Source organism: Thalassophryne amazonica, chromosome 21 (assembly GCF_902500255.1).
Source record: "Thalassophryne amazonica chromosome 21, fThaAma1.1, whole genome shotgun sequence".
Lineage (NCBI taxonomy): Eukaryota > Metazoa > Chordata > Actinopteri > Batrachoidiformes > Batrachoididae > Thalassophryne > Thalassophryne amazonica.
The window spans coordinates 8,671,195-8,685,246 of NC_047123.1; the positions used below are offsets into that span (position 1 = coordinate 8,671,195).

The following is a 14,052-nucleotide window of genomic DNA, read 5'->3' on the forward strand; positions in this document are numbered from 1 at the left end:
ACCAGATAAGAGAATTCTACTATTTTTTGTACGCTTTTCTTTTCTTTTTTTACATAATACAAATGTTTAATTACATGGCACGTTTACTTCAACTATGACTGTCTGTTTAGTGGTGACAAGAAGCACTTTAATAAAGTTTTGTGCATTGGACAGTAACATTAATTAGCACATGAGCTTCTGATCGCCAGTACACCATTTACTTTATAAATAAATAATGCACCATTTTCAAAGTTTAATTTTAACAAGAACATGTTTACTTACATTTTGTGCCTTGTACAATAACATGAGTTATCTAACAAGCCAACAAAGCGTTCATGTTATGAATAAATAATGTGGAGAGTTTTCAAACGTTTAGTTACAATGCATGTTTGCCACAGGTATGACTGTCTGTTCAGTGGCCACAAGAAGCATTCTACCCACGTTTTGTGCCTTGTACAAATTCAGAATTCAGGTTGGTGCTGTGCACCAACTTGATCAAATAACCGTGAAAGGAATCCCGGTTTACAGTTGTATCGGATACCAAAAGAAGCTAAGTGTCGAAAAGCGTGGTCAGACAGAATTTGCTGTCAAAGTTTTATGTCACCAGAGAACATGTGACTGTTGTTGGTGGAGTAAAGTCTGAGAATCTAAGGTACGACGCCTACAGCCCTCTGTCTTTGAGATGAGCATGCAGGTATATCATGTTGCCTTCTTTCAGCCGTCCTAAGCCCACAGTGTAAGGGGTCGAGATCGCTGGGAATCTATCGAGCTATGGGGCAAAAAACACAAAACAACATTTTCTGACTTTTGCCAAGTCGTGCGCATGCTTTGGAGGACATGGTGCCAAACTCAACCAGGTGAGAGCTGCTTGGAGAAATCAGCTGAGGTGCACTGAGCAAAAATGTTTGCAAAAAAAAAAGAAAAAAAAAAGAGAAAATACAACATAACTGTGATTTTTTAAAAAATCGCAGGAAGCGATCCAAAAGAGATTATGTGGTCTCATCAAATAAAAGATTTGTTTTAAGTAAAAAAAAAAAAAAAAAAAAGGTCAAAATACAAACAAACCGAAAAACAGACAAGTCATTTAAAAACAGCAAATGTTTGCTGTTTTTAAATGACTTGTCTGTTTGGTTTTTTTTGTCACTGTAAATGCACCTAAATTTTTTGCACAGCAGTGTACATATACGTGAACAGGACTGTGCAGTATGTTCTCTTGTCTTTCTAATATTTGTCCCAAAATGAGGAGAACCGTGATGCTCAGCGTGAGTGTGTGCAAGCGTCAGTCCGTGTTTAAGACAGCAGACACAACATGATACTAACGCATGTCTGCTTTTAGTGAACATACACACCCTCTGGAGGGCCCAGCGCTTGGGGGCCGCTCGGAAGGAAGCCAGTCATTGCCCACTCTATCATCTGTCGGGTCTGAAGCTCCACCCCATCAGACTCGTCGCCCACGTCACAGGAAGGAACGGGCCTGCCCGCACGCACACTTGCCACCTTGTCACAAAATAACCATATCCATATTTACTGCAAAAATTCAGTTACAATAAGTTAACAAATCATATTCAGAAAACAAATAAATCATCACATAATCTCTGTTTTCACAGTTTACAAATCCCAGAGGATGCAACAAGAAATGTGCTGCATTATAAGAACAGAGTCCTGTTTCACACCCAGAAACTATCCAGTAGGACAACAGTCAGATCGACTAGCCGGGGGGGCGGGCTTTGGAGATTAAGAGGCTTCTTTAAGGGCACCTCCGCGCTGGTAATGAATGGGAAAACTGCTTTCAAACTCCCTCACCCAGATTCATTCTGCCATTGCGTAAACAGAAGTGACAACCACGTGCTCACAAGACTGCTTCTCTAACGTTTAGGTCATTACTTCCAACACAGCTGAGAAAATCATGCCCACAAACACAAAAACAATAAACTCTATCACCTGGTACATCTCCAAATTAAAAAGGGAGTTAATGAGGACAAACTCAATACAATACAGAAAACTTTGAAGCACTAGATCAGTCAGAAAAAGCAGCTTTGTTTTGCTTATGTACATAAAATCCCACAGTCCTACCTGCCACCCACTAAACACTGCCACCTGATGCATGGTTTGTGGATGATGGATTAGCAACAGGTGTGGTTGTCAATGCGAGAGGGAGGGAGAGCAGAACAGAAATGTACTTTTGTAACAGAAATGTGATTTTCTGCTTGTCTTGTTTATGAGTAGGCTTAAGATGGAACATGAGATCGACAGACGGATTGGGCTGCATCTGATGTCCTGCAGATGCTCGTGAAAACAGAAGCTGAGCCAGAAGGGGAGACTCTCAATTTACCAGTCAGTTTATGCTAGTATCCTCACCTAAGGTCATGATCTTTGGGTAATGACAGGCAGAGCAAGGTCACAGATACAAGCTGAGGTTCCTCCATCAGGTACAGGGGCTTCCACTCAGGGACAGGATGAGAAGATCAAATATTCGTGAGGGACTCAGAGCAGAGCCGCTGCTTCTTTTCATCAAAATCTTCGAGCTGGGGCGGTTCAGTGATGTGGTGAGGATGCCCCCTGGTCATCACCCTAGGGAGGTCTTCCAGGCACGTTCAACTGGGAAGACCCCTTGGGGACGACCCAGCACACGCTACAGCTGGAGTTAGAGGACTTGGCCAAAGTTAGGGAAGTGTGTGTTTAGCAACGGTTGTGTTCCAAATTCCAAAATAACATGGTCACAAGTCCACACAACCCGGTAGAAAGGATTTTGTATGAATGCAGTCAATGCAGATACTTTTCCCTTCTCTGTCAGTCTCTCTCAACATGTGTGTGGTTTTGTTATACATAGCTTGAAATTAGCTTGTTTCTCAGTTTCTTTCACTTCCAAAGCCTCGGCCCAGTGGACACCAAGGCCACCGCCTTTTGTCTTATATACAAGAAATTAATATTTCTGACCTGCAGAGCCTCAAAGATGGCTTTCCGATACATTGGTTGTTTGTTGTAAGTGGGCTGGTGGAAAGCAGACGAGAAAGAGCTCAGAGGCATCAGTTTCTCTACACACACCTGCAAAGAGACATATAAAAAGAAATAGTATCATAACAACTGAAACCAGCGGCACATGGGTTAGAATAAAAAAATAATAATAATGAAGCATTTAACAGTCACTTTATACTGTGGATAAATGTTAAGAGCAGAACACACTGTGAATCCCCCGATCTTCCTCCCGATTACTGGTAGTCTACGTTCTTACTCTTACAGATATTAATCTCAGAAGGTCATGGTCAATAACTGTGTAAGCCAGCGTGTGCAGATCACAGTTGCCCACGGCCAAGATTTGAAACAATTAAAGGTATAAATGTTAAAATTCACCTAAATAGCTCCTTCTAAAGTGTGAAAATTTAAAAATTTTCCCCTCCCGCACCCTCCCCCTCACAGTCACCCACTTCCATACTGTACCCATCCCTCATATTACTCACCACAGAGAACTTGCCGTCCCCGAACCACATGACCCAGCGAGTTCCATCAGCAGCTCGGCTCCGGCCGCTCATCCACCAGGATACAATCCGGCCAGGCCACCAGGAGAAGCCGCGCAGTTTTCCGAACACCAGCATACCAATGCCAAAGCCTCTTCCATCCTGTTAGCACACACAGATAACATTGAATCGTGCCACATCCATGTCTCCAGTTATACCAAAGGACCCTGTGACAGAAAAAGTTGTAAGCAGGTTGTATGCATGTAAGCAGGCGTGTCTCTCCTGAATCAAACCCATTTTGATGGGCCCTAAACATTCTCCTGAGAGATGTAGAATTGATGACTTCTCACCACTCCAGTGTCTTAAGCATGACTTTACACGACATACAGGATTGTAGGTGGTCCTCCTGTATTTGCAAAACACCCCTTAAGGGGTTAGTGGTCGGATCAGTACTCCAGCCAACTGCAAAAACAACATTAATACAGATTCCATATCAAAAGACTGATCGGTTTGTCTGTGGGAGGAACTTGGCTGTTGCCTTCTACTGGAGGACAGGACACTGTGAGTCCCACCTTTGCAATGGACGAAACAGTCATGTCTCTTGGGGGTGGTGACTGGTGTTGAGGTGTCATGTGATAAACAGCGACTCTATGGGCATGTGGAATGTCGTGTCTCTTAGTGGTGGGTAAACACTAAAACCCGTTCTTTGAGTTGGGAGGGAGGAGACATAAACTGTGAACATCTCCTCCAATGCTGCCTTTCCTCAGCTCATGAGCTCTTAGAACATCCTTTTATATCATAACTGTCACATTATCCTGTTAGTTGCTCACAGTTAAGAGAGTCGTGATGAAGGAGCTTCTTTTTAACTCTTAAATCCACACATGGTGTCCTTCAGAAGGTTTTCAGATTCACCAGGAAAACACTGCAGGAGAAAGACTGCTCAGTGCACTGTGTCCGCTGCAAGCATGTGCAAGCATTCCTATCCAATCCAGCCGTAGACAGAAATGACATCATCATCGTCATCATCATCACTCTGAAAATGGGTACATGTGTGGAACTTCCATTTGAGAAATGGGTTCTTCAGACCCAAGTCAGATGAGTAAGGGATATGAAGCAACACCTCCATGCCAGATTTGGCTGCTTGAGCCACTTGCCAGCTGTTGTGCTTTGAAGCACCAGCAGGTCCACTAACACTTCAGCTCTTTGCTTCTCTTTGACTGAAACAGGGGGCTGCTGCACGGATTTACACTCACCTGATCAGTTTCAAAGGGCCCGCACACCATGAAAACAAACATTTCTCATTTTAAACTTGTTTTTGTGACATTTGTGCCTTCATTTTGGAGGGTTTAACACTGGAGACACTCTATCCTTAAAAACTGCAAACTCATTTGCCGTACAGTATCACGTGTCATATTACCTGGTATTCTATCTCACTGGGTGTGGGCTGGTCTCCCCTAGCAACAGGCTCCGGTGTTACAGCGACTGTTGGGGAAGCAGGATCTGTGTGTTGTTGTGAAGGCGGAGGGGCTGGGCTGGGTGGCTCCTCCTCCTTTTGAAAATCGGCCTCAGACAGGTCGTCCATCATGTTGATCTCTGCTTCCCGATAAGCCCGTTTCTCTGCCTGCGAAGGAGGCAAGGAGCCCAGAATCAACTGACAAGACACTATATGACTGTAGTAATTTTTAAAATGTTAGCATAATGGTGAGAATTGCTCTTTTAGTTGTGTCTTGTTGCACAGTCACCAGAACCGCTGTCAAACGCACTTACCTCCATGTACAGTGCATCTGGAATGTATTCACAGCATTTCACTTTTTTCCACATTTTGTTATGTTACAGCCTTATTCCTAACGGGACTAAATTCATTTTACTTCCTCAAAATTCTCACAACACCCCATAACAACAACATAAACGTGATGCACCTTTGGCAGCAATTACAGCAGGGGTGGGCAATTATTTTTTGCAAAGGGCCAAATGAGAAACAGAAAATATTTTGTAGGGCCGGGCCAAAAGGCTAAACTCAAGTCTGCACAATAGTAATTGCATTCCTATATAAAAAGCAGGAAATTGTTTTGACAAGCTAGATGTTCTGATTAGGCAATGAAAAAAGCGGTTACCTTACAAAAATGCAATTTATTCAATCAAATTTTCAATCAATCAATCAATCAATTTCTTTATATAGCGCCAAATCACAACAAACAGTTGCCCCAAGGCGCTTTATATTGTAAGGCAAGGCCATACAATAATTATGTAAAACCCCAACGGTCAAAACGACCCCCTGTGAGCAAGCACTTGGCTACAGTGGGAAGGAAAAACTCCCTTTTAACAGGAAGAAACCTCCAGCAGAACCAGGCTCAGGGAGGGGCAGTCTTCTGCTGGGACTGGTTGGGGCTGAGGGAGAGAACCAGGAAAAAGACATGCTGTGGAGGGGAGCAGAGATCAATCACTAATGATTAAATGCAGAGTGGTGCATACAGAGCAAAAAGAGAAAGAAACAGTGCATCATGGGAACCCCCCAGCAGTCTACGTCTATAGCAGCATAACTAAGGGATGGTTCAGGGTCACCTGATCCAGCCCTAACTATAAGCTTTAGCAAAAAGGAAAGTTTTAAGCCTAATCTTAAAAGTAGAGAGGGTGTCTGTCTCCCTGATCTGAATTGGGAGCTGGTTCCACAGGAGAGGAGCCTGAAAGCTGAAGGCTCTGCCTCCCATTCTACTCTTACAAACCCTAGGAACTACAAGTAAGCCTGCAGTCTGAGAGCGAAGCGCTCTATTGGGGTGATATGGTACTACGAGGTCCCTAAGATAAGATGGAACCTGATTATTCAAAACCTTATAAGTAAGAAGAAGAATTTTAAATTCTATTCTAGAATTAACAGGAAGCCAATGAAGAGAGGCCAATATGGGTGAGATATGCTCTCTCCTTCTAGTCCCCGTCAGTACTCTAGCTGCAGCATTTTGAATTAACTGAAGGCTTTTTAGGGAACTTTTAGGATAACCTGATAATAATGAATTACAATAGTCCAGCCTAGAGGAAATACATGCATGAATTAGTTTTTCAGCATCACTCTGAGACAAGACCTTTCTGATTTTAGAGATATTGCGTAAATGCAAAAAAGCAGTCCTACATATTTGTTTAATATGCGCTTTGAATGACATATCCTGATCAAAAATGACTCCAAGATTTCTCACAGTATTACTAGAGGTCAGGGTAATGCCATCCAGAGTAAGGATCTGGTTAGACACCATGTTTCTAAGATTTGTGGGGCCAAGTACAATAACTTCAGTTTTATCTGAGTTTAAAAGCAGGAAATTAGAGGTCATCCATGTCTTTATGTCTGTAAGACAATCCTGCAGTTTAGCTAATTGGTGTGTGTCCTCTGGCTTCATGGATAGATAAAGCTGGGTATCATCTGCGTAACAATGAAAATTTAAGCAATACCGTCTAATAATACTGCCTAAGGGAAGCATGTATAAAGTGAATAAAATTGGTCCTAGCACAGAACCTTGTGGAACTCCATAATTAACTTTAGTCTGTGAAGAAGATTCCCCATTTACATGAACAAATTGTAATCTATTAGACAAATATGATTCAAACCACCGCAGCGCAGTGCCTTTAATACCTATGGCATGCTCTAATCTCTGTAATAAAATTTTATGGTCAACAGTATCAAAAGCAGCACTGAGGTCTAACAGAACAAGCACAGAGATGAGTCCACTGTCCGAGGCCATAAGAAGATCATTTGTAACCTTCACTAATGCTGTTTCTGTACTATGATGAATTCTAAAACCTGACTGAAACTCTTCAAATAGACCATTCCTCTGCAGATGATCAGTTAGCTGTTTTACAACTACCCTTTCAAGAATTTTTGAGAGAAAAGGAAGGTTGGAGATTGGCCTATAATTAGCTAAGATAGCTGGGTCAAGTGATGGCTTTTTAAGTAATGGTTTAATTACTGCCACCTTAAAAGCCTGTGGTACATAGCCAACTAACAAAGATAGATTGATCATATTTAAGATCGAAGCATTAAATAATGGTAGGGCTTCCTTGAGCAGCCTGGTAGGAATGGGGTCTAATAAACATGTTGATGGTTTGGATGAAGTAACTAATGAAAATAACTCAGACAGAACAATCGGAGAGAAAGAGTCTAACCAAATACCGGCATCACTGAAAGCAGCCAAAGATAACGATACGTCTTTGGGATGGTTATGAGTAATTTTTTTTCTAATAGTTAAAATTTTGTTAGCAAAGAAAGTCATGAACTCATTACTAGTTAAAGTTAAAGTTAATTTAACTTTAAAGTTAGTTTTCCAAGACAATAGTGAACAAACTGTGAAACATTTCTGCCTCATTACATTTGTGACTATTTTCAGTCACATTGACCCCAAAAACTGTTCGAACAAGGAGGGTCTTAGCTTTCAGAAGACATCACATTAAATGTCACTGAATTGTGCAAGAAAAAAGAGAAAAGTGTCCCAGTTCACTAGTTCTTATCATGTCTTTGTATGTTCCAGTGTTTTTCAGTTATTTTTTCTTATTCAGTGAGAAAAATCTAGTCTCTATCTTTAACAAGTGTATCAAATGTGAAGCACAGCTGACAGATGATCATCAGTGAGAGGATTTATGAAACTTCATCAAATCCACCTCTCTCTTTTTGGCATTAGTAGACATTTTTGAGGAGCGATACGCATTGATTGGATTAATAATTTCCGAAAAAAAAAAAAAAAAAAAAAACAGACTTCAAAATAAAAGAAATGCAGTTTTAGTTCAGTCATAAAGGCCCGGTCACACGACGACAGCAGAACGAAGTAGAAAAAGTAAAAAAGTCAGGAAAAGGTGGACGAATGATGCTGTACTTTTCCCATCACCGAACAGCCTGCACACCAAGAGTGCATGAGTGTGAAAATGAAACATTCACGATCACTGGACCGAAAGTGGGAATAAAACCAATAAAATAAAACTGTTTTATTGGCTAACAGTTTTATTTTATTGGTTGGATCCATGGCCCAGTCCTCCATCTCCATCGCTGTCCCCACGGATAATTCTCCATGGATCACGCAAATGCGTCGTGCCAGGCTGTGTGGTACAGGGCTATCGCTCCGTGCCAGGCTCTGCCATTATGCAATGGTGCCATGCCAGGCTGTGTGGCATGCACTACGTGACGGCACCGTGCCAGGCTGTGTGGTGTGGGGTGATCGCTCCGTGCCAGGCCCTGCCATTACGTGGTGGCGCCATGCCAGGCAGTGCAGCTGTGTGGCATGCATTACTCAATGGCGCAGTACCAGGCTGTGTGGCGTGGGGCGATCGCTCCGTGCCAGGCTCTGCTATAAACCCTATCTTTGAGCAGTTTGGTCCATTCCTCTTTGCAGCACCTCTCAAGCTCCATCAGGTTGGATAGGGAGCGTCGGTGCAGACATTTTCAGATCTCTCCAGAGATGTTCAATCAGATTCAGGTCTGGGCTCTGGCTGGGCCACTCAAGGACATTCACAGAGTTGTCCTGAAGCCACTCCTTTGATATCCTGGCTGTGTGCTTAGGGTCATTGTCCTGCTGAAAGATGAACCGTCGGCCCAGTCTGAGGTCAAGAGTGCTCTGGAGCAGGTTTTCATCCAGGATGTCTCTGTACATTGCTGCATTCATCTTTCCCTCAATCCTGACTAGTCTCCCAGTTCCTGCTGCTGAAAACATCCCCACAGTATGATGCTGCCACCACCATGCTTCACTGTAGGGATGGTGCCTGGTTTCCTCCAAACATGACGCCAAAGAGTTTAATCTTTGTCTCATCAGACCACAGAATTTTGTTTCTCATGGCCTGAGAGTCCTTCAGGTGCCTTTTGTCAAACTCCAGGTGGGCTGCCATGTGTCTTTTACTAAGGAGTGGCTTCCGTCTGGCCACTCTACCATACAGGCCTGATTGGTGGATTGCTGCAGAGATGCTTGTCCTTCTGGAAGGTTCTCTCTCCTCAGAGGAATGCTGGAGCACTGACAGAGTGACCATCAGGTTCTTAATCACCTCCCTGACTAAGGCCCTTCTCCCCCGATTGCTTGGTTTAGATGAACAGCCAACTCTAGGAATTCCTGGTGGATTTGAACGTCCTCCATTTACAGATGCTGGAGGCCACTGTGCTCACTGGGACCTTCAAAGCAGCAGAAATGTTTCTGTGCTCTTCCCTGATTTGTGGCTTGAAACAATACTGTCTCTGAGGTCTACAAACAATTCGTTTGACTTCATGCTTGGTTTGTGCTCTGACATACACTGTCAACTGTGGGACCTTATATGTAGACAGGTGTGTGTCTTTCCAAATCATGTCCAATCAACTGAATTTACTCCAGGTGGACTCTAAGCTCCAGAAACATCTCAAGGATGATCAGTAGAAACAGGAGGCACCTGAGCTCAATTTTGAGCTTCATGGCAAAGACCGTGAATACTTATGTACATGTGATTTCTTAGTTGTTGTTTTTTTTTTTTTTTATATATAAATTTGCAAAAATCTCCAAACAAACAAACAAACAAAAAACAACACTTTTTTTCACATTGTCATTAAGGGTATTCTTGTGTGTAGAATTTTGAAGGAAAAAAATTATTTTATCCATTCTGGAATAAGGCTGTAAACATAAAAAAAAAGTACAGTGCTGTGAATACTTACTGGATGTACCGTACATTTAAACTAAAGCTAAATGGGCAGCACACACAGCATTATCAATACATATTTAAAAATGTTTTGAAAGTGACAGTAAGGCCCTCTCACTGACTTCATCTTGCTCATGTTGATTACTTCGATTATCACTTTAGGGTCTTCAATAGACGGTGTCAGACAGCAGCATTCGAGCTTGACCGATATATCGGTGGGCTGATAACACTGGACAATATTTGCCTTTCGCAAACAGATCGATGTTGACATCATTTTTGCCGATATGAAAACCTTTACATTACAGAATAAACAATACAGAGAGAAATAACAAAAAACAAAACACTTTGGCTGTTGAAAATTATGTCATTATCTAGTTAATCCAGCAGAGGGCAGTGACGAGGGTAGCATGGCTGGGACCCCCATTACCCTTAACAAGACAGGTGGTCGCTATGCTGACAGCTAGGTATGGCCAAAACAGATTAGAGGTCTATTTTATGCAAAAGCTGAGAAATGCACTACAGCAACTGCCAATCCAGATAAAGAGAGTTTGATAACAGCAAGATGTACATTGGCTGGTTGTTGGTTACATGTATAGTTATTTTTTTAAATAAATCATTGCCCTTTTATGTAAATATCAGCATATATATTGGTATTGTAAATTTTTAACTTTCTAATATCGGTATCATATCAGCTCCCCCACAAAAAAACTCGAATATCGGTCAGGATCTACTTAGCAGCTGACAGGTTACACCACAGATTTTGATGCTTATCACTAACCACTGATTTCTCAACGAGGTGTAAACAGTGATAGTCATAATTTAACATTCCCCAGCCAGGATCATGAGCAGGTGTGTGAGGTGTCCTGTGTCTCACTGACCCACTCACATGCTGACTGGGTGTGTCACGGATCACAAAAGCCATGGTTTGGATCAGATATGGTTTTTAAGTCAAAGATTGGCTCATTTTTGAATTAGGGAAAAAAGACTGGTTTCCATTTTAAAAAAATAATAATTTAATGAGCAATAACAAGAAGCACTTGTGTCCAATGTAATACATAACATCTTAAAATAAAATGCTCCATTCATTTATTTTCTGCTGTTTAACCAGGTCCAGGTCTCAGTGGCAGTAGACCAAGCAGCTCATCACAGTTCCCTATCCTGCCGATTCTTTTAAACTAACTCAATGCACACTTTTTGCTGTATCCTCTAAATATGCTGACGTTATATTTTACATGTTCAAATATTTTACTCTCAATTCAATTCTTTTACACAGCGCCAAATCACAATATACATGTCATACTGTAAAGAAAAAACCTCCCTCAAGTGTTTCTGATTATAGAGAGAAACCTCAAGCAGACCAGATTCAGTGGGGAGACCATTTGCTTTGGCCATACTACCAAAATGCAATGTGAAAAAAACAAGTAACAAAATAACTGACAAACATGTAGAGAGAGAAATACTGCAACTAAGCAACCATATACAGGGTGACACACAAAAAACAGAACCCATAAAACTCTTAATATATCCTACAAAATATGCTCCAAATGGTGTAAAACAGCACATCGGTTACATTCTGTCAAGTTGTGAATGAGGCGAATTGTCTCCACACACACACACACACACACACACACACACACACACACACACACACACACACACACACACACACACACACACACACACACACACACACACACACACACACACACACACACACACACACACACACACACCCATATTTATCCTACCATCAGCTGCTGAACAATTCAGATCACTCCAGTTTGCTCCTCAAAATCTAGATTAATTCACAGCAGAAGAACTTTGTGACTGCATGCTTAGTTGGGCTCTGTGCCATGGAGTGGCGCAGAGAGGAGAAGACGGAGAGAGCCAGATGTGTGGCTCCACGCAGCTCTCGTCTCACTCGTCAGGCACAGTAGCAGCAGCAGGTGGACGCGCTGATGAGCATTGGAATGAGATGTTTAGCCGACTTGGTGTCACTGTCTTTTTTCAGCATACTGCAGCAATGAAACTGAATGCGGTGCAGCAGAGTTTTATTGTGCGCACGTCAGAAAAGAACGCTGTCATGCTCTATTAAGGATCACCACTAATCATGATGGATCAACACGCTCAGTTGCGACCTCCACGACATGAGACAAAATGAGGTGGGTGAGTGACATTCGTGGAAGATTTTTTGACAGCCAAAAACATGCTCCATGAAAACCACGAATATCACGCACCAACACGCACTATTAAGAAACCTATTCAGATGTGTTAAGTCACGTTAGAATGTCAGGAATGTGCCAAGAATGACGCAAATATGACATTCGTAACACGTCCTGCCTGTATGTAAACGCAGCATAACTCTGACCTGCTATAAAGTATACGATCATGTTTTCATACTGCATGACATAGTACGTGCAGATTTTCAAGTACGTGCAAATTTTCCCCCAAAGTTCCTAGAATATCACAGCCTTATATGTTTTGCCCATTTTGGTACAGAGGCACACCTCAGTCCATCAGGGATGTCTCATAACGGATGTTTAATATGATCTTGTGGCTGTTCCAGATCAAGGCCTTGAGACCCTCGGCTGTATGTAGAATCCCCTACTTGTTTCTCTGAACAGGAAGTGAGAAAGTGAGCTGTGGTGGTTGTACTGAGAGGTGGGTGGGGTGGGTTGGGGGGGTCAATGAGTTTAGCACAACAACCCAGAGAGAGAGAGAGAGAGAGAGAGAGAGAGAGAGAGAGAGAGAGAGAGAGAGAGAGAGAGAGAGAGAGAGAGAGGGTAAATAAAGCAATAACCCAGAGGAATACGAGCCAGGCTGGCTGAGAAAAACTGGACTTAATGAGACACAGACAGACGATACAGATCGTTAAGACTTCAAATGTCATTTTAACAATACTGTAATTTAGACCACATTTTCAACTCTGTCACCAAATACTACAAAATGATACAGAGTTCACGTACTGATTCCATACAGGTATGTCACAAGCCAAAATTAACCCTGAACTTTTTACAGATTAATTAGTTAAAGAATGGCCCATTATGGTGCTGGACAGCCGTATCACTTCCACCTGTCCGTCCCGCTGGGACTGCCCTGTTAAGATGGAGAAGCCGGTAGATACTCTGACTGTACTGCATAACCTGACACAAAAACCACATGCTGTATCTTAAAATACATTTTATCAAATGTAAAACATTTGATAAAAGTAGCCTCTGTGTGTTCTGTCTACATGGAAACCAGTTTTAAAATGATCAATACGTGAATTCTTGACTTATTACATAAAACCACATAAGTCGTTGAAATCAACCACTTGCTATATCACCATTTTCAGAATAATTCGTTTCTGAAAATGTCGTGCAACGTACACTTTATGGGAGGTTACATGTAGTTGTTTTTTTTGTTTTTGTTGTATTTTAAGAAATCTGACTTCCTGGTGCTTTTCCCCAGATTCCACAGCCTGAAGTGCATGAAAGTCTATGACTCCCAGAGAAAGTGGTCTCAGACCATAACAGGTTACTTCCACTGCCAAGGACGGGATCCATTTACAGCAGTATGGACTGAGACAATGCAGATGATGTGTCTTGTCCAAAGACAGACAGATATTGTTACCAGGAAATGAATGCAGGTCTACATATTGGTAACCCAACTACTGCAATACCACTGCTCTGCAAGTGCAGTATGTTTTTTTTTCATGCTGACAAATAAAATAAATACATGTTCAATGATCTGAGAATAATGACATAAGATGCATGTATGATGTAATCAGTATAAAAAAAAAATTCAATAAAGTTCAGAGACACACACAGACACAAGTCTTACAACCCCAATAAGCCAATCCCATATTCAACCCTTTCAACATGGAAAACTTTGAACTACATATCTCTATTTCACAGAATCCAAACTTTTATTTAAGTCAGAAAGCATCATGTATGTAAAGACACAGTCTCCATGTTTGGTTCAGTAGCTCCATTATGGACTCTGAACCACA

At 41.9% G+C, this 14,052-nt stretch overlaps 1 protein-coding gene across 4 annotated transcripts in view; it reads right to left on the reverse strand.

The window, feature by feature from the left end:
* LOC117502670 (DNA (cytosine-5)-methyltransferase 3A-like) overlaps positions 1-14,052 on the reverse strand; it is a 126,670-nt gene that overhangs the window by 15,719 nt on the left and 96,899 nt on the right. For all 4 annotated transcript variants that reach the window (XM_034161744.1, XM_034161743.1, XM_034161741.1 and 1 more), the window contains 4 exons: positions 4,852-5,055; positions 3,438-3,596; positions 2,917-3,024; positions 1,329-1,476 (listed from right to left, as the gene is read on the reverse strand). In XM_034161744.1, the coding sequence (XP_034017635.1) occupies positions 1,329-1,476; positions 2,917-3,024; positions 3,438-3,596; positions 4,852-5,055 (619 nt within the window). The remainder of the gene's footprint in view (positions 1-1,328; positions 1,477-2,916; positions 3,025-3,437; positions 3,597-4,851; positions 5,056-14,052) is intronic.